The sequence below is a fragment of the Prionailurus viverrinus genome, chromosome C2, assembly GCF_022837055.1.
Source record: "Prionailurus viverrinus isolate Anna chromosome C2, UM_Priviv_1.0, whole genome shotgun sequence".
Lineage (NCBI taxonomy): Eukaryota > Metazoa > Chordata > Mammalia > Carnivora > Felidae > Prionailurus > Prionailurus viverrinus.
In genome coordinates, this window is record NC_062569.1 from 8,223,575 (window position 1) to 8,242,894 (window position 19,320).

General features: G+C 47.8%; 1 protein-coding gene across 10 annotated transcripts; it reads left to right on the top strand.

The window, feature by feature from the left end:
* Positions 1-4,479: 4,479 nt before the first annotated feature.
* ZNF621 (zinc finger protein 621) lies at positions 4,480-18,491 on the top strand. 10 transcript variants are annotated; one of them, XM_047876317.1, is made up of 5 exons: positions 4,480-4,497; positions 5,581-5,666; positions 14,997-15,150; positions 15,723-15,827; positions 17,300-18,491. In XM_047876317.1, the coding sequence occupies exons 2-5, from the start codon at positions 5,643-5,645 to the stop codon at positions 18,358-18,360; spliced, it is 1,344 nt and encodes a 447-aa protein (XP_047732273.1). In that variant the 5' UTR covers positions 4,480-4,497; positions 5,581-5,642; the 3' UTR covers positions 18,361-18,491. The 10 variants fall into 10 exon arrangements, with proteins under 10 accessions (XP_047732273.1, XP_047732272.1, XP_047732275.1 ...); XM_047876316.1 differs by lacking the exon at positions 4,480-4,497 and adding an exon at positions 4,793-4,874; XM_047876319.1 differs by lacking the exon at positions 4,480-4,497 and adding an exon at positions 4,793-4,874 and having other exon boundaries at positions 15,024-15,150.
* The last annotated feature ends 829 nt before the right edge of the window (positions 18,492-19,320 follow it).

Below are 19,320 nucleotides of genomic sequence, written 5' to 3' on the forward strand. Positions count from 1 at the left end.
TATGTGATTTCTAAACATTTTCTCCCAGCATGTGGCTTATCTTTTGATTCTCTTAAATCTTTTGAAGAGCAGAAGAGTTTAATATTGATGAGGTCCAATATATTAGTTTGTTCTTTTATGGATTATGCTTTTAGTGTCATATTTAAGAAATCTTTGCCTTACCCAAGTTTACAAAGATTCCCCCCCCCCATTTTCCTTCTAGAAGTTTTATATATTTATTTAGAAAGAGCGTGTGTGTGTGTGTGTGTGTGTGTGTGTGTGTGTGTCTGTGTGTGTGTGTATGTGAAGGGCAGAGAGAGACAGAGAGATAATCCCAAGCAGGCTCCTTCCTGTCGTCATGGAGAATGGTGCAGGGCAGGGCTTGATCCCGCAAACTGCGATCCTGACATGAGCTGAAATCCAGAGTTGGATGCTTAACTGAGCCACCCAGGTGCCCTTCCTTATAGAAACATCATAGGTTTTATGTTTAGTTCTATCTTCAAACATTTTTTTATTAAAAAGAAATTTTTTTTTCTAGAAAGACAGTGGCACGAGCAGGGGAGAGAGAGCAGAGGGAGAGAAACTTAAGTGGGGCTCAATCTCATGACCCTGGGATCACAATCTAAACCAAAATCAAGAGTTGGATGCTTAACTGAGCCACCCAAGTGCCCCTATTACTGTAGGTTTTCTAAGTGTCAAAGTCATACAGTGTCAGTCGTCCTATTTGTATTTTGCCAAAGTTGTTTTGGCCATTCTAGGTCCTTTGCATTTCGTGGATTTTAGAATGTTTGTCAGTTTCTACAAAACATATCCTGGGATTTTGATTGAGATTGTATGGAGTCTATAAATCAATTGTGGGGGAGAATTCTCATCTTTATATAGTCTTTTGACTCAAAAACATGGTAAATCTCTCCATTTATTTGGATCTTTATTTCAGCAGTGTTTTGTAATTTTTACTATATAGGTTTTCACACCTTTTTCAGATTTGTCTATCATTTTTTGATGCTATTACGATAGTAAATTTCCAAATGTTCATTGATGATATAGAGAGATGTAACTGATTTTTGTGTTTTGACCTTGTATCATGCCACCCTGCATGACTCAGTTATTCTGATAACATTTTTTAAAAAATTCTGTAGGATTTTCTAACATTGAAAATCATGTTCATAAATAACCATTTTACTTTTTTCCAATTCTGGGTTTCTTTTTATTCTTGCCTTATTGCTCTGGCTAGTGGCTGGGGATGGTGTGTGTAGGTAGAACCAGTCCCTGTGGCATTGGCCAGGTGAGGGACATCCAGTTCCAGACTTTTAACTTTGCTGAGGCATGAGCAGACTCCCTGATAGCTGTAAGGGCCCAAGTGTCCCATCTCTCCGGGTTCACCTTGCTGCCTAGCTGCCGGCATGTCAGCACTGCCTGTATTCCGCCCCTCTGGTAAGGCTGTTCTGGGAAAGAATGGGACCCCTGTTGCTCGCTCCCAGTTTTCTTCTCTGGTTGCCCAGGATTCCAGTTATTCTCATAACTTGGGGATTTTTATTTGGGTCTACTGAAGCTTCCTCATTATTCTCCCTACACTGTAATACCAGATAGAGGAACTCCATGTCCAATATTGTCCCCGTTCAAGCTAGATCTAATTTTTTAAAAAAATGTTTTAATGGTTTTTTTTTTTGTTTTTTGTTTTTTTTTAATTTTTTTTCAACGTTTATTTATTTTTGGGACAGAGAGAGACAGAGTATGAATGGGGGAGGGGCAGAGAGAGAGGGAGACACAGAATTGGAAACAGGCTCCAGGCTCTGAGCCATCAGCCCAGAGCCTGACGCGGGGCTCGAACTCCCAGACCGCGAGATCGTGACCTGGCTGAAGTCGGACGCTTAGCCGACTGCACCACCCAGGCGCCCCTTAATGTTTATTTTTGAGAGAGGGAGACACAGAATCCAAAGCAGGATCCAGGCTCTGAGCTGTCAGCAAAGAACCCGACACAGGGCTCGAACCCATGAACCATGAGATCATGACCTGAGCCGAAGTTGGATGCCTAACTGGCTGAGCCACCCAAGTGCCCCAAGCTAGATCCAATTGTAGTAACTGGCTAATACTTTTTAAGGGTCTGTGATGTAGGGTGTGTGTGTGTGTGTGTGTGTGTGTGTGTGTGTGTGTGTGTATGCACCTATATATGTGTACCCATCTCTAGATTCATGGTCGATGTTCATTTTGGTAGGTTTAGAGAAGGGACAGTGTGAAAATAGAAGTCTTCGTGCTATTGTTCCTGGAAACCTAATTAATTTAAAACAGTTCTACATAAGATTTACAATAAAAATACCATAAGTTTTGTAAAATACATGGTTTCTTTGATGGGCCAAATCTCAGGGTTAAGCAGCCTCCATGTGGTCCCCAGTGATTCTAATCCTTGCATCCATGCCCTTGTGCATCTCATCTAATAATGTATTATGACTGGCCTGTATTGGTAGCATATTGAGGTGATGACTTCCAAAGTGAGGTCATAACACTAGCTGGCCTTGGCCTTGTTTATTTTTAATTTTATTAAAAAAAAAAAATATATATATATATATATTTTTTTAAGTAAACACTACACCTAGTGTTGGGGCTCAAACTTACGACCCTGAGATCAAGAGTTGCATGCTCCATCCACCGACTGAGCCGGCCAGGTGCCTGTGGCCTTGGCCTTTTGGACTGTGTACCTTAGGTGGAACCTTGTAGCCATGTGGTGAGGACACCCAGCTGAGTGCAGAAGCCTATATGGGAAGGGACTGAAGCTTCATACCAAGAGCCGGTATGAATCTGCCAGTCATGTAAGGGAGCCATCACGGAGGCAGAGCCTCCAGGCTCAGTCAAGCTTTCAGGTGAGTGCAGCCCCAAGTGACCCCCGAATGGAACTTTATGAGAGATCCCAAGCTGTTACCTTCCAGCCAAACCACTCCTGAATTCCTGGTGCACAGACACTTTGAGAAATACTGTGTATGGCTTCCAGCCACAGAGTTTTGGGGGGTAGATACCTATTGTACTCTCCGGGATGGCACTTCCTGATGCTATAGTTGGTCAGTAACAGCCTAATTCCTGTGGAAGTGTGACAGCACTCAGCCGGCCTTAAGGGTTAACTTGCTTCAAGTTAACACTCCTTCCTTGCTGACCTCAGGCCCTTGGTCTGTAACAGAGCTAATTTACTTTGAGATTTGCTGACCACTGGCCCTGAGGACTGAAGAACCAAACCTGCCCAGGCCCCAGAGGCCAGCAACTCTGTTTGAAGCCACCTCGGCTTTCTGAGGAGTCCAGCAATTTTTTTTTAGGTCACACAAATGATTTTACCAACCTCCCTTTGTATCTGTAGACCTTGCCCTCCTTTGCGGAAAGAATAGAGCACTCCAGCGCATCGTGAGACAAGAACCAGACCCCCACGCGCAACCCTTGAGCACTGAAAATGTTTGTAGCAGGCATCTCCAAGTCAGCACGTGATCAAGAAATGCTAGAGGCCACTGCACTCCCTTCGCTGATTACCCCAAACCTCGTAAAGACCCCCTGGGCCAGGCAGAAACCTGGGTTTGGGGACAAAAGCCTGCCTTCTTCCCAGATTGCGGGCCTTCTGAAAAAAAGCTCACATTCCTTTCCTCCAGACAACAGGCAGCCCAACTTGGGTTTGGTAACAAAAGGAGCGGAAAGTCCTGTGATAGAGCCAGACATCCAGGATCCTTCTATTTCCTAGCAGTGGGAGGCCAACTCCCGCCAGTGGGAGGCGGCGCGTGTCAGAAAATGTGCTCAACACAAACATCAAAGTAAAGGTCTGTTGACTTTGGGAACCTTAGTGGTCACTGGCGTAAGGCTACCCAGTGATTTCAAAAGCTTGGTCATTGTATTAAGGGCACTGATTGGCCGACGTTCACGGGTGTTTGCCACCGATTGGCTCATGGTTAGAAGCTTGGGCTGCCATTGATTTGCTAACTTTCAGCAGCAACGGGGAACCACCCAAGCGAGGCGGTCATTGGATGATTTGCAGAGCATGTGCACTGAACCAAAATTATGCAGATTAACGGTAATTACTTGGATATGAAAAACGTAATTTTAATCTGTTAATTCTCAATTCTTTTAACTTCACTAAGCCAAACCTGCAGGAGAGACTATTTGTGGAAGGTATGATTTTTTTTTTTTCCAGCCAATGTTTACATTGAAATTATGTAAGTGCCAGTTACTGGGTGATAAAAATAGCTCTAAACTCCAGATTTGTTGGTAAATTTGGAGAAGCTAAGCAGAAGGCATTTAAGCCAACACAGAAGAACATCATTTAATATCGGACATGCCCTGTATACAGAGGATGCCTGGCAACCTTAGTCACCATTATTTTGGTAGTTAAATGAGTCTGTCCTAAAAGGCACCCCCACACGTGCAGGCGCAGGAAGAGAGAGGGCTTTAAACGGGAGGATGGAAACCACAGTCTTCCTAAGGGCGGCCCAGCTTGGGCCTTTAAGAGGGGACACCCGGAGCCAGCCTCCCCATACCATCACAGCCCAGGTGAGCCTCGGAGTAAAGCCGGCCGACAACTGCCGGGCATTCCGTTAACTGGGACCCCACGTGGACCTAGAGGCAGCACCGGAGCCGCGCGGCCCACGAGCGAGGAGGACGTTAATGCGGTTGCGGCGGGAGTAAGACCCAGGCAAAGAACGCTCCGGCCGCGGCCAGCCCGCAGCCCCGCCTCTTCCGCGGGGCGGGGCGGGGCGGGGCGGGGCGAGTCACGTGGGCCGGGCCGCGGAGACCACCGAGATGGGCTGCCTCCGCGAGGCCTAGAGCGGCCCTGGGCGCTCGCGCCCACTTCCGCGTCGGCTTGCAGCTGCCAGCTTTTCCGTGTTCCGAGGGGGAGAGCGTGGGCTCCGGCGAGTTCTACGTGCCAGGTCCGCCCGGCCCCGGCTTAATCGCTTTTCCTGGCGGCTCGTCAGCGTCCCCCTCCCCTAAAGTCGGGCCTGGTGTCGGCTCACCCCGCTCCCTGATGCGGAACTCCGGCGTCCGGGCCTCGCAGAAGCCGCCCGAGGTGGCTGCGCGGCCTTCTAGAGCCCTGGTCCAGCCCCCTGCCCACCGAAGCGTGATCCTCTTTTCTGTCCCAAAGAATTTGGCCCAACAGCCTCCCGCGCCCTCTACTGACGTTTCTGTTTGGGGGGTCTCTGATTCCCTGGGCGGAGATCCCGGTCGGGTCTCCGGTCAGCATCAGCCACTGGAACACCGAGTATTTATTTTACTGTTAATCCGCATCTTGCCATCTCTGTCCCTTCTCCTCTCCATCGGCTCCGCTTTAGGGGCAACGCCATGGTTCCTGTAAGCGCGCTTTTAGGTTTGTTTAGACCGAACACCGTAGGGATAGGATTCGTCTTGGATCCCTCAGTCCATTTCGTGTGAATGGTCTCAGGAACGTTCATGGACTGAGCAGGCAGATGGAGAATTGTCCTGAGGACCAGAGCAATTCATGAGGTTGTTGAGGCCATCGGCCACAAGGGGGTCTGATAGAGTCTCCTACCAGTGCTGGAAATGAGACTGGGAAGGCTGTAGGCCGCTGTGGGTGTTGCAGGACAGGGTCCATTGCACTCATGGCTCTTCTTCTCTTAGCTCCTAAGGTTCTTGCTTTTCCAAATCAAGAAGACAGTGCTCGAAACCAGGGGACATCAGCCATGCACCAAACAACTTGGCCTCAGGTGAGCTGAGCTTCTTTCAGTCTTTTAAAATCACATTAGCTGTCCGGTAATCAGGAAGGGACCGAGAAGGTCCGACTTGGCCACGCTATGATTTCCTCCTTAAATTTATCTCCACCGCTCTGGCTGTAAATAGTGGTGGAGGAAATCAGAGTTTTGTGTATGAGTGATGAGTTTGGATTGTGTAGGGTTAAGTGGGAAAAGAGGCACCCAAGCGAAGAAGTTCTCTCTGAAGGTGGAAATCCAGGTCATGTGGTGCACATAAAGCTTGCCTGCTGACATCCAAGAAATTCTCTATTGAAAAGATTGTCCCACAGACCGTAGAGGTATCCCAGAGAAACCAGCATTGTTCCTTCCATAGGCACTTTATAAATGCTAGGGGCACAATATTGGATAACACAGACAAGTTTCCTTTTCTCAGAAGATATTGCTGGCAAAATAGACCGTCTTTAAATCAGTAATTACATGTCACTAAAGTACGGTGCTTCGAAAGTGTAGTCTACATCACCTGGGAAGTCATTAGAATCGCAAATTCTCACGCCCCTGCCCTAGACCCAGGATCAGACTGCAGAGGAGGGTGAGTGGGGCCAGGAATCTGTTGTAACAAGCTCTTCAGGTGATTCCTATGCACTTACCTTTTCTAATTTGAGGAACCCCAAAGAAGCTCCCTCTCAAGGTAATAGTCAGGGAAGCCCTCATGGAGGAGGTAACATGAGGTTGAGATCTCAAGGATGAGATGGAAACGGTTTTGGAAACTACTGAGGAGACAGCTGAAGAGGAGCTTTCTGGAGAAAAGAATGGCAAAAGCCCTGAAGTCAGGGAGAAAGCTGGGTGTACTCTAGAAACAGGGAGAGATCAGAGAAAGTAGTTCACTGAGGCTGGAGAGGTAGGCTCATCTGTAAAGACTTTGGTTTTTATTCTGAGTTCAGTGGGAAGGCACTAAAGGATTTTAAGCAGGGTAGGTGAGATGGTTGGATTTATTTATTAAAAAGATTTTCCAGGGGCAGTTGGCTGGCTCAGTCGGTTGAGCATGCAACCCTTGATTTTCAGGGTTGTGAGTTCAAAACCCGATGTTGATTACTTAAAAAATTTTTTTCTTTTTTTCCCAGTACTCTTGGTGAGTTGGTTGTAGAAGGGTATGAATCAGTTAGAAGCATACTGTAGTCTGGGATGCCTGGGTGGCTCGGTCAGTTAAGCATCCGACTCTTGTTTTCTGCTTAGCTCATGATCCCCTGGTTTGTGAGATCAAGCCTGCACCGGGCTCTGCCCTGATAGTGCAGAGCCTGCTTGGGATTCTCTCTCTCCCTTTCTCTCTCTGCCCCTCCCCTGCTCATGCTCTGTCTCTCTCTCTTTCAAAATTAAAAAAAAAAAAAAAAAAAAAAAAAGCATATTGTATTCCAGATAAGAGATAAATATTGTCTTTTTTTTTTTTAAATAGACTTTATTTTTAGAGAAGTTTTGGGTTTATAGTAAAATGGACTGGAAAGCACAGAGAGTTTCTATATACCCCTTGCCTCCATAGATGCATAGGATAGCTCGTTATCTTTAAATATGTATATAGATCGATAGATAGATCGATTGATTGCTTAAGTAAACTCTGCCCCCAATGTGGGGCTCAAACTCATGACCTCAAGATCAAGAGTTGCATGCTCTACTGACTGAGCCAGCCACGCTCCCTTAAGAAATTTTTTTGAGTGTAAATTGACACACAGTGTCACCTTAATTGAAGTGTACAACATAGTGATTTGACAAGTTGATACATTATGCTATCCCCACCACAAGCATAATTACCATCTGTCACCATGTAACATTGTTACAGTGTCATTCACTATATTCATTATGCTGTATCTCTTATTCCTGTGACTTATTCATTCCATAAATGCAAGACTGTGTCTCCCACTCTCCCCTCACCCATTTTGTCCAACTCCCCATCTCTGCAACCATTAGTTCTCTGTATTTATAGATCTGATTCTTTTTATCATTTTTTTAGATTCCACATATGAGTGAAATCATATAGCATTTGTCTTTCTCAGTCTGATTTATTTCACTTAGCATAATACCCTCTGTCTCCATTCATGTTGTTTCAGATGGCACCATCTCATCTGTTTTTATGTCTGCATAATATTTCAGTGTGCGTACATGTGTGTGTGTGTATCTCACATCTTCCTTATCTGTTTGTCTATTGATGGACACTTAGGTTGCTTCCATATTGTGGCTATTTAAATAATGCTGCCGTAACATAGGGGTTCCCCAATTTTTTTTTGAATTAGTGTTACTGTTTCCTTTGGGTAAATACCCAGTACTGAAATTATTGGATCATATGGTATTCTATTTTTATTTTTTGAGGAACTTCCATATTGTTTTCCACAGTGGCTGCACCCAGTGCACAAGAGTTCCTTTTTCTCCATATCCTCGCCAACACTTGTTATTTCTTATCCTTTTGGTTTTTTTTTTTTTTAATTTTTTTTTTCAACGTTTATTTATTTTTTGGGACAGAGAGAGACAGAGCATGAACAGGGGAGGGGCAGAGAGAGAGGGAGACACAGAATCGGAAACAGGCTCCAGGCTCTGAGCCATCAGCCCAGAGCCCGACGCGGGGCTCGAACTCCCGGACCGCGAGATCGTGACCTGGCTGAAGTCGGACGCTTAACCGACTGCACCACCCAGGCGCCCCTCTTATCCTTTTGGTTTTAGCCATTCTCACATATGTAAGGTGATATCTCATTGTGGTTTCGATTTGCAGATCCTGATGATGAGTAATGTTTTTGTTTTTTGTTTTTTGTTTTTTAATTTTTAATTTTTATTTATTTTTGAGAGAGAGAGACAAAGCACGAACAGGGGAGGGGCAGAGAGAGAGGGAGACACAGAATCCGAAGCAGGCTCCAGGCTCTGAGCTGTCAGCACAGAGCCCAACGCAGGGCTTGAACCCATGAACCATGAGATCATGGCCTGAGCTGAAGTTGGACGCTCAACCGAGGGAGCCACCCAGGCGCCCCTGATGAGTAATGTTGAGCATCTTTTCATGTGTCTGTTGGCTCTCTGTAGGTGGTCTTTGGAGAAATGTCTATTCAGGTCCTCTGCCCATTTTTTTTTTTTAATTTTTTTTTCAACGTTTTTATTTATTTTTGGGACAGAGAGAGACAGAGCATGAACGGGGGAGGGGCAGAGAGAGAGGGAGACACAGAATCGGAAACAGGCTCCAGGCTCTGAGCCATCAGCCCAGAGCCTGACGCGGGGCTCGAACTCACGGACCGCGAGATCGTGACCTGGCTGAAGTCGGATGCTTAACCGACGGCGCCACCCAGGCGCCCCGGTCCTCTGCCCATTTTTTAATCAGATTTTTTTTTTTTTTCTTTTTTGGTGTTGAGTTGTATAAGTTCTTTATATATTTTGGATATTAACCTTTCAATGGATATATCATTTGTAAATATCTTCTCCCGTTCAATAGGTCGTCTTTTTGTTTTGTTGATGGTTTTCTTTGCTGTGCAAAAGCTTTTTATTTTGGTGTAGTCCCAGTAGTTTATTTTTGTTTTTGTTTCCCTTAGAAGACACATCTAGAAAAATGTTGCTGTGGCTGATGTCAGAGAAATTACTGCCTGTGTTCTCTTCAAGGGCTTTTATGGTTTCAGGTCTCTCATTTAGGTCTTTAATCCAGCCTGAATTCATTGAAGATACTATCTTTTCACCATTGTATACTCTTGCCTCCTTTGTTACAGATTAATTAATATAACTGTGGATTTATTTCTGGACTCTATTCTCCATTGGTCTATGTGTCTGTTTTGTACCAGTACCATACTGTTTTGATTACTACAACTTTGTAGTGTATCTTGAAATCTGGAATTGTGATACCTTCAGCTTTGTTTTTCTTTCTCAGGATTGCTTTGGCTATTCTTAGCCTCCTCATAATCAACATTGCCCCACCAGAGTGGTACTTCTGTTACAATGATGAACATACCTTGACACATCACAGTCACCCAAAGTCCACAGTTTACATTAGGGTTCACTCTTGGTGCAGAACATTCCATGGGTTAAAAATGTGTGACATGTATCCATCATTATAGTATCATACAGGGTAGTTTCAAGGTTCTAAGAATCCTCTGTGCTGTACCTGTTCATCCCTATCTCCCTGGCAACCATTGATCTTTTTACTGTCTCCATAGTTTTGTCTTTGCCAGAATGTTATGTAGTTGGAATCCTACAGTATGTAGCTTTCACAGATTGGTTTCTTTCACTTTGTTATATGCATTTAAGTTTCTTCTATGACTTTTCAGGGCTTGATGGCATTATTCTTTTTAGTGCTGAATAACATCCCATAGCCTGGATGTACTACGTTTTATCCATTTGCCTACTGAAGGACATCTTGATTGCCTCCAAGTTTTGACAGTTGTGACTAAAGCTGCTGTAAACGTCTGTGTGCAGATAGAAGTTTTCAACTCATTTGGGAAGATCCCCAGGAGCATGATTGCTGGATCATATGGCAAGAGCATGTTTAGTTTTGTAAGAAACTGCCAAACTGCCTTCCAAAGCGTCTGTACCATTTTGCACTCCCACCAGCCGTGAATGAGAGTTCCTTTTGCTCCCCGTCCTCTCCAGCATTTGGTGTTTTCAGTGTTCTAGATTTTGGCCGTTGCTGTAGGTGTCTAATGGTATCTCAGTGTTTTAATGCACATTTTCCTGTTGACATATGAGGTAGAACATCTCTTCATATACCTCTGTGCCATCTGTATATCTCTGCGAGGTGTCTCTTCTGGTCTCTTGCACATTTTGTAATGGGGTTGTTTGTTAACCTTTGAGATTTAAGAGTTGTTTGTATACTTTTGGCCTTTTCAACTATTTTCTCCCTGTCGGACTATTTTCTCACTTTCTTATAGCATTACCCTATTTTTTCTTTCTTTTTTTTTTTTTTTTTATCTTTCTAAAGTTTATCTATTTTGGGAGGGAGAAGGAGAGTGTGAGTTGGGGAGGGGCAGAGGGAGAGCAAGAGAATCCCAAGTAGGCTCACATTGTCAAGGCAGAGCCTGACACGCTGCTCAATCCAAGAACCATGAGATCATGACCTGAGCTGAAATCAAGAGTCGTACGCTTAACTGACTGAGCCACTCAGGTTCCCCTTTCTTTCAGTGTTTAAAAGGAAGATTTGGGTGCCTGGGTGGCTCAGTTGGTTAAACGTCCGACTCTCGGTTTGGGCTCAGGTCATGATCTTAAAGTTTTGTGAGTTCAAGCCCCGTGTCAGGCTCTGCACTAACAGTGTGGAGCCTGCTTGGGATTCTCTCTCTCTCTCTCTCTCTCTCTCTCTCTCTCTCTGCGCCCCCCCCCCCCCCGCCCCCGCTCCCCCGCTCGTGCTGTCTCTCTCAAAATAAATAAACAAACTTGAAAAAAAAGAAAAGGAAATCACAGTACAATAAAAGATCTAAATCAAGGTCTCAGAATTTCGTATAAACACTAAGACAGAAATCCAAAAGTATCGGTATTGCATCTCAGATTTTCCCCATTAATTTAAAAACTTAAATTTACAAGCCTAAGAAGTCATTAAATGAAACTAGAATTAACAAACATGCCAAATGCTTCCCTTTTAGCTGTAGACACAGCTCCCATATTGAGTTTTACCGAAAAAACCACGTCTTTAAATGTGTATCCAGGGCTCAGTGTAATGTGGTAAAAAAGCAACATTGAATAGAATTTGACTGTATCAACCTAAGTACACTTACTGCTGATGTACATCCTACAGTGCAACTGGGAAAAGCTGAAAATTGTTTACCAGTGATAGTTTAACTCAATTGTTCTTGGATGAATGTTTGGCTTCGAAAGAGGAAGCATAAATCTGAGGTATTGGCTTTTTAACGTAAGGTTTAATTTCTGCTCATCTTTTCTTTTGAAACTTCTTTTCTTCAAAATGTTTTGGGTAGTCTTCTGCATTTACTTTTCCAGATGACCTTATTCTTATTATTATTAAAAAAAAATTTTTTTTTTTTAACATTTATTTATTTTTGAGAGACAGAGAGAGACAGAGAATGAACAGGAGGAGGGGCAGAGAGACAGAGAGACCCAGAATCCGAAGCAGGCTCCGGGCTCCGTGCTGTCAGCACAGAGCCCAGTGCGGGGCCCGAACCCACGGACCGGGAGATCATGACCTGAGCCGAAGTTGGATGCCCAACTCACCGAGCCACCCAGGTGCCCCTATTCTTATTATTTTTAAAATTAGGCTCTACGCCCAGCATGGGGCTTGAACTCACAGCCCTGAGGTCAAGAGTCACACGCTCTGTGAACTGTGCCACATAGGTGTCCCTCAGATGACTTTAAATGACCTCTTTTCTCTGCACAGATGTCATTGATTTTTTTTGGTGGGGGAGTGGATGTTATTGAATTCCTAGGCACAATTGGACATAATTGTCCAATTAATTAATTATTGGACATAATTGACTTGTTCATAAATTTGATTCTTCCCCTTTGGAAACACTGTTTCTCCTTTACTTACTTTCAGTTCTCTTTATCTTGGTCTTGCACATTTTTGTTAGGTCTAATCTTAGCCATTTGTATATGAGTGGCATCTTATGTTCTTCCATTTTATCTTCTTCTTCTTCTTTTTCTAAGGATTTTATTTTTAAATAATCTGTATATCCATCACGGGGCTTGAACTCACAGCCCTGAGATCAAGAGTCGCATGCTCCGCTGACTGAGCCAGCCAGCTGCCCACCATTTTATCTTCTAATTGCTAAGGTATTTAGGAAAACCAGTGATTCTGGTTTACTTATCCTATCCCTAGATAACTTAATGAGTTATTTTGTCAGTTCTAAATATTTACCATTTGTGGGGCACCTGGTTGGCTCAGTCGCTTAAGCCTCCAACTTTGGCTCAGGTCACGATCTCGCAGTTTGCGGGCAGCTCGTGGTAAGGTATCCGTCCACTTTACAGGAAATGCTCTGGCATTTTACTTATGGTGGTATTTGCTGCTGTTTCCTGACCCTCTTCATAAGTTTAAAAAATTTTATTTACGGTCAAACCATTTTTGAAATTCTTTTAGCAAATTCATATTAAGCATCCAGTATCTGCCAGGCAGGCACTGTGCTGTGTATTAGCGAGCCGGTGATGAGCAAAACAGAGTCCTTGCCTCATGGACCTCCGTTCTGCTGGAGAGGGATCGATCATGAACAATATAGTTTGTTGGGTGATGAGAAAGGCTGTGGAGAAAAATAAGGTGAGGTACATAGGGGCCATCCACAGGAGGAAGAAAAAACGTATATGTAACCCAACTACCTTAAAGCAGTATGTTTTCCTCTAATTCTAGGCAGGTTCCACCCCCCCCCCCCCCCCCCATATTCTGGAACCCTGGGATTATGTGGTAGGAGCTGGAGAGGACAGGGGGGAGGAAGAGATTGGTGGTGCCAGGCTGGGAGGAGGAAGTTGTGGGACGAGCCCTGGAGGCATTAGGAGGTGAGGTTTGACTTGCCGTAAGTGGAGGTGAACTTCGGTTCACCTGCGAGCCTGTGCTTGCTGTCCTCAGAGGCCTTCCCGCCTCGGTGAGTGTGACTACTTCAGGCCATCATGGTTCTGCCTAGTGGGGGGATTTGGGGCTTGGATTTGGGGGGCCCTTCGGACCTCGTCCTCGTCCAGTTTAAAGGCCAGCTCTTGCTTTGAAGAAGGTCCACATTTGTTGTTCTTTCAGTGTCTCCTTTTGAACCAGGTTCCCTCCTTCTGGTTGTTTTAAAAGGACACCCTCATAAGGACCCAGCGTAGAGTGGCCACCAAAGCAAGAGGGCCAGCATTCATCCTTGGGATGCGTTTCCTCCCGCTTCCTCCAAGAGCAGTTAGGGCTCCTTCCCTTCTCCCTGGCCCTGGCCCTGATGCCAGTGCAAGGCTGCTGCCCGGAGAGACGGTGGTGCACAGAGAGGGGCTTCGCTGAGCCGCCCGGGGGAGGCGTTCCTGTTTTTGGTGGCTGAAAGAGCAAAGCTGACTGCACAGGGTCCCGCATGTCTCCCTGGAGGCGGATTCGAGGCGAGAGGGCACAGAAGTCACGAAACCTCCTCCAACGTGGGAGTCTGGTTTCTGTGGTCCCTACACCCCGACTGTGGAAGCAGAGAAAGGAGCCAGTGGCCACCATCAGGGACGGCCCTCGGGCTCTCTGGGAGATTCAGAGGCTCTGGCTCGCAGGGTGGCATGCGGGGTTTGGAAATAGCCGACCCCTCCGTCCACACTGGGGGAGGGAGGCCCCGTGGCTTGGTGGGAGCATGGTAGAGATGGGTAGACAGGCGCTGTTGGGAGTGAGGAGTTTGAGAAGCTGTTCTCCAAAGATGGGGCAGCACCCAGTAATGCTGAGGAGCAGGGGTGAGCCGTGTTTTAGGGGAGGCTCGTGAGCCCAGTACGGGAGGCAGCTCGGTGTGTGGGAAGAGCCCAGGTTTGCTGTTTGACCGTCCGATCTGGGCTGAAATCCCAGCTCAACCACTTCCTGGCTGTGTGGTGTTGGGCAGAGTCATTAATCTTTCTCAGCCTTCGTCTCATCATGTGAAAATGGGCTTAATAAATCCTGCCTCACATAGATGTTTTCAGATGAAGTGAAATACATGTTTTGAAAATACCCACCTAAGAGCCTGGTGCCTAGGGTCTTCATCAACAAGAATTGATGCCCTCATCCTTGGGGAGATGGTGGGGGCTGCAGGGGGAGGCAGAGAGCAGCCGTCTTGGCAGATGGGGATGGAGCTCGAGACTGGGGGATGAATCTTTCTCAGCGGGTTAGGGTTAGGGTTAGTGCTGACCTTCTCTGGAGACGGGGGGTTCAGAGAAGAGGCCGCAACAGGCAGGCTGCAGGTTGCCTTGGAGAGAGCTTTCTGACCAGCCAAGGGGGTATATAACATGCTGGAAATAGCTTTAAGGTGTGCCTCCTCTCGGCACTAGTCGGGATGGCAGGGAAGGCTGAGGAGACGCTGTGTGCAGGGAACAAAAGTGGGCTGAGCTTGTTTGGGTGGGTGGAGACAGGGTGAGTGGCAGCGGCCGGCAGGGGCCGGTGTGTACAGAAGCGGGTGGCAGGATTGTGGATACAAGAGGGTGGGAGGTACAGAGGGACGGAGTCAGGAACGTGGGGGTTGATGCCGTAAGCAGGCGGGGAGCCCCCACTGCCAGGCTGCGAGATTGGGAGGACAGTTTGGGCCCCCAGAGCCGTGTGGAGGGGAGAGTGTTGGGGTGCTCCCTTTGGAAGTGGAGCGGTGGCTGAGGGCTTGCCCCTGTGGGGTGCCGGGTGCTGTTCTCGGTAGAGCAGACCTTCCATGCGGCTCAGAGTTGCAGATCCTGGGAGGTCCACCGCCTCCCTGCAGCCCAGGTCCCTCTTCTGCCCCCACTTAGAGCTTGACCGGGGACACGTTGTTTCAGGAGCCGGTGACCTTTGAGGACGTGGCCGTGTACTTCACCCAGAATCAGTGGGCCAGCCTGGACCCCATGCAGAGGGCCCTGTACCGCGAGGTGATGCTGGAGAATTATACGAACATGGCTTCCCTGGGTAAGGCCCCTCTCCGTGGTCCTTTGTGATATTTCAACATCTTCCTCCGATGTTTTGGGGCTTTGAACTCCTGAGGTTAATTCTGCAGTCACGAGCTTCTGCAGATGTCGGGTGAAGAAATCCCTGGTCCCCTCACGTGTTGAAATCAGACTTCCCTATATGTCCCAGGGCAGGGTGTGGTTCTGGGCCCTGAGCGAAGGGACTCTTGTGTCCTAGGTGAGCCCTTGGTTCCTCTATGCTGCCAGTGTTCTGGGGATGTTGGTTTTCTGCCTATGGGGGAGTCTCCCAGGATATCAGCACCTGTGTTCTTCCTGAAGGCATCTCTTTGTTTAGGTCAGGGCAAGACTGCAGTTTCTCCCTGAGGAGAATCGCTGTCTCCTTGGCCTTACCTTGGAGCACAGTGTGGAGCCCTTCCGCAGAACCCCCGGGTAGCTCACTGGGCATTTCGTTCTTCCTCCCCCTGCCCCTACCCCCCCCAACCTGTTGTAGGGTGGGCCAAGAGAGATCTCAGGAAAACTCTGGAAGTCTCCCTTCGACTCTCAACTTGTTTGTCCTTTTTCTTGCTGGAGTAGCATTTCCATTCCCCAAACCTGTTCTGGTCTCCCACCTGGAGAGAGGGGAAGCGCCATGGGGCCCAGATCCCTGGGAAGCAGAGGTTTTGAGAGGCACCTGTCCAGGTGAGTAAGAGGACCTAGCAGTTTCTGTTTTGCCTTCCCAGTTTATTTTACATTTTTTATTTGTTTTAAGTAGGCTCCACACCCAACGTGGGACTTAAACTCATGACCCTAGGATCAAGAGTCAGAGGCTCCACGGACTGAGCCAACCAGGCACCCCTGCCTTCCCAGTTTATTGGAAATGGTTCTTCTGCATCAGAGAACATGGCTCCCTGTTCTTTATAAGGCCCTACTCCACGCACTCTCTGACCTCTGCCCAGTTTCCAGCCCCAACCTGGGAAAACCAGTCCCTGGGAATGCATGGCCACTGACCTCCCACAGAAAATCCGTGACCCAGTAGCTCCTAAACCACTTCTTCTCTCACTTACCAATGGAAATACTTAATTGTATGCCAATTTTATGCCAAGAAGTAGATTTCAGCCATACTTTAAGGAAAGTATGATTCTGTGGGTCAAACTGAATTATTTGTGCCACGGCTGTGACTTCTGTTTTTAGGCCTTCAGCAATGAAAAAAAAAATGCCTTAACATTCCTTTTTAGTATTTAAATCACCTGTAATTTGTGTAGGTCATGATCGTTAGGTCTGCATTATATTTGTCTCACATACAGCTGTAGAGGGAAAGGCAAGGACTGCTCCCGACCACTGCACCCAACACAAACACACCAACACACACACACCCACACCCACACACCCCCACCCAACACATACAGACTAAAATTTACCTGAGACCGCTCGCTGGTCCTGGGAGTTCTCGATTACGTGGATTTTCTTTGTTTTGGAAGGAAGCTTCCAGGCCTCGCTTCTCTCATCTATGCTGTGATTTTGTAAACAGTGGTTCTTCTAGCAGAAATGCCCCTGTGGCCTACAGCTCTCCAGTTCAGTTTGTGTCCCCGTGCACTTTCTGAAAGAGTCTTTTGTCCCAGAATATTATGTGGAATATTTAAAAGTCACTGGGCCAGTATTTGGAATTTAGGGTGGCTTCCTGGCTTCCAGGTGGGACGTTGAGCTCGTGTTTTTGAGTTTGGTTTGCAGCCTGCTGGCCCTCTGGTCGTGTCTCCCTGGGAGCCCTGACTTCCTTCTCTCTTCGGCATCTCTCCCTCTCTCCCCTTCTCTTTTGAAACATTTCCATTTCTTGCTGATCTCTCTTACGTCTCCCATTCTGTTTCCGCTCTGTTCCCACCTGCTGCCTTCACCCTGTCCATTCTGGAAGCCCTCATCGCGCCCCTTTCACCTGCCTCAGTCCACTTCCCAGCCGTCCTCACAGGAGACACTTCCTGGTCCTTTTCCAGGGTCATCGCTCCTCCAGCCATACATCGTTGTTTTCCTTTTTCTCTCTTGTCCTCCCGTGTGGGTGCTTGTAGCCATTTCGCGAGAATATTTTTTAAAATCCCATTCCACAAGGGAACACGGGGAGCCCTGGATCCTCTTCCCCTTCCGGTGTGGTAACCAGGAACACCTGTGGTTTCTTTGGGCAGGTGGTGAGTCCCGGATCAAGAACGAAGAGCCGGCTGGAAAGCGGGAAGCCTCCGAAGAGGCAGAGTGGCACAGAATGCCAGGAGGAGGGCTTCTCAGAAACGTTTCCCAGCACTTTGACTTTAGAAGCAAGGCGACGTGGCAGACTTTCAGCCTGAATCCGAATCTGATACTTCGGGGGGGAATGAAGTTCTATGAGTGTAAAGAATGTGGGAAAATCTTCAGGTACAACTCAAAGCTGGTTCGGCACCAGATGAGTCACACCGGGGAGAAGCCCTTCAAATGTAGGGAATGCGGCAAAGCCTTCAAGTCCAGCTATGACTGTACTGTCCATGAGAAAAACCACGTCGGAGAGGGGCCCTACGAGTGCAAGCAGTGCGGCAAAGGTTTGAGTTCCAACACGGCCTTGACGCAGCATCAGAGGATCCACACTGGGGAGAAGCCGTACGAGTGCAAGGAGTGTGGAAAGGCCTTCCGCAGGAGCGCAGCCTATCTCCAGCATCAGAGATTGCACACTGGGGAGAAACTCTATAAATGCAAAGTGTGTTGGAAAGCTTTCGGCTGCAGGTCACTCTTTATCGTCCACCAGAGGATTCACACAGGGGAGAAGCCCTACCAGTGTAAGGAGTGTGGCAAGGCCTTCACTCAGAAGATAGCTTCGATCCAGCATCAGAGGGTCCACACTGGGGAGAAGCCCTACGAGTGCAAGGTGTGCGGGAAAGCGTTCAAATGGTATGGCAGTTTTGTCCAGCACCAGAAATTGCACCCGGTGGAGAAGAAGGCCGTCAAGGTTCTTGGGCCACCCCTGAGGAGTCCCCAGCGCCCCTCTCCAGCCCTATCTGCTGTTCCTCTCCAGGGCCCATGCTCTGCTCCAGCCGTGGCCGTGCCTTCACTGACCTTTCCACATGCTGTGCTCGTCCCTACCTCTGGGCCTTTGTTCATGCTACTGCCCGCGTCCGGAATGCCTTCCTCACCTGTCCAAATAGTGCGTGTCTTCCAGGGCCTTTCTCCCCCTGTGAAGCCTTCCCCAGTTATTCTGACCCCTTCCCCACACTCCTCGTGAGCTTTATCTCGGCATCCTTGAGGCTCTTAGGCCCAGCACATCTTCAGCCTCGCTTGTTTTGTTTGTTTTTTTTTTTTTTTCTCCGTTTACATGCATTACAGTTGTTTTGGCATAAACTCCATTATAATCTATATATATTGAAAGGCTATGTTTGTAGATTTTTCCTCCGGTAGAGAGTGTAACCACTTGGCTTTTGCACTGGTCTCTCAGGCTTTCACAGTAATGGCTGGATCTGCACTGTGGGGGTGCTGATGTTGGAAGTGCTGGTAGGACACTTTGTTGCATTGGAGTGTCTGGGAGAGAGCCCCGCCCCCGCCCCCCTCCCGCCCCCCCAGCCCCCGCCCCCCTCCCGCCCCCCCAGCCCCCGCCCCCCCCGCCCCCCCGTCCCCCCAGCCCCCGCCCCCCCTCCCCCCCGTCCCCCCTCCCCCCCCGTCCCCCCAGCCCCCGCCCCCCCTCCCCCCCGTCCCCCCAGCCCCCGCCCCCTCCCCCCCCCCGCCTCCGCCCCCCCTCCCCCCCCGCCCCCCCCCCCCCCGCCCCTGATCCCACCCCCGCTAGGTCATTGTGATTGGAGCCAGGCAGCCCCCGGGGAAGCCAGGAGGCTGCCAGGAACTTGGGGCAGGCTGGGAAGAGCGCTGGGATCTGCTTCCAGCAGCGGACTCAGAAATGAATGCAGATTGCTCAGCGGGCTAAGGTGGTCCATTAACAGAACTGAGGTTATGTTGCCCTCCGCGCCGGTCATTGAGTGTCTCCTGTGTCTGTGCAAAAGGTCATGTGAAATAACCAGTGGAAAACAACAGTGTGTATGCAGTAATAGCGATCATTTATGTGACTGAGAGCAATCATGTCTTTAAACACAAAACTTTTTTTTTTTCCCCTGTAGTTTTGCTCTGGAGATCTAGCTGTTTCTTTTTAACTTTTCCTAAGTAAATATACACCAAGGTATTCGTCTTCGTTCCATGT

Bases quoted from the DNA above. Each gene is read 5' to 3' on its own strand.
- ZNF621 (XM_047876311.1), top strand. From the start codon at position 15,386: ATGCTGCCAGTGTTCTGGGGATGTTGGTTTTCTGCCTATGGGGGAGTC. The intron at 15,828-17,299 runs GTGAGTAAGAGG...TTCTTTGGGCAG, and splicing joins TTTGAGAGGCACCTGTCCAG to GTGGTGAGTCCCGGATCAAG.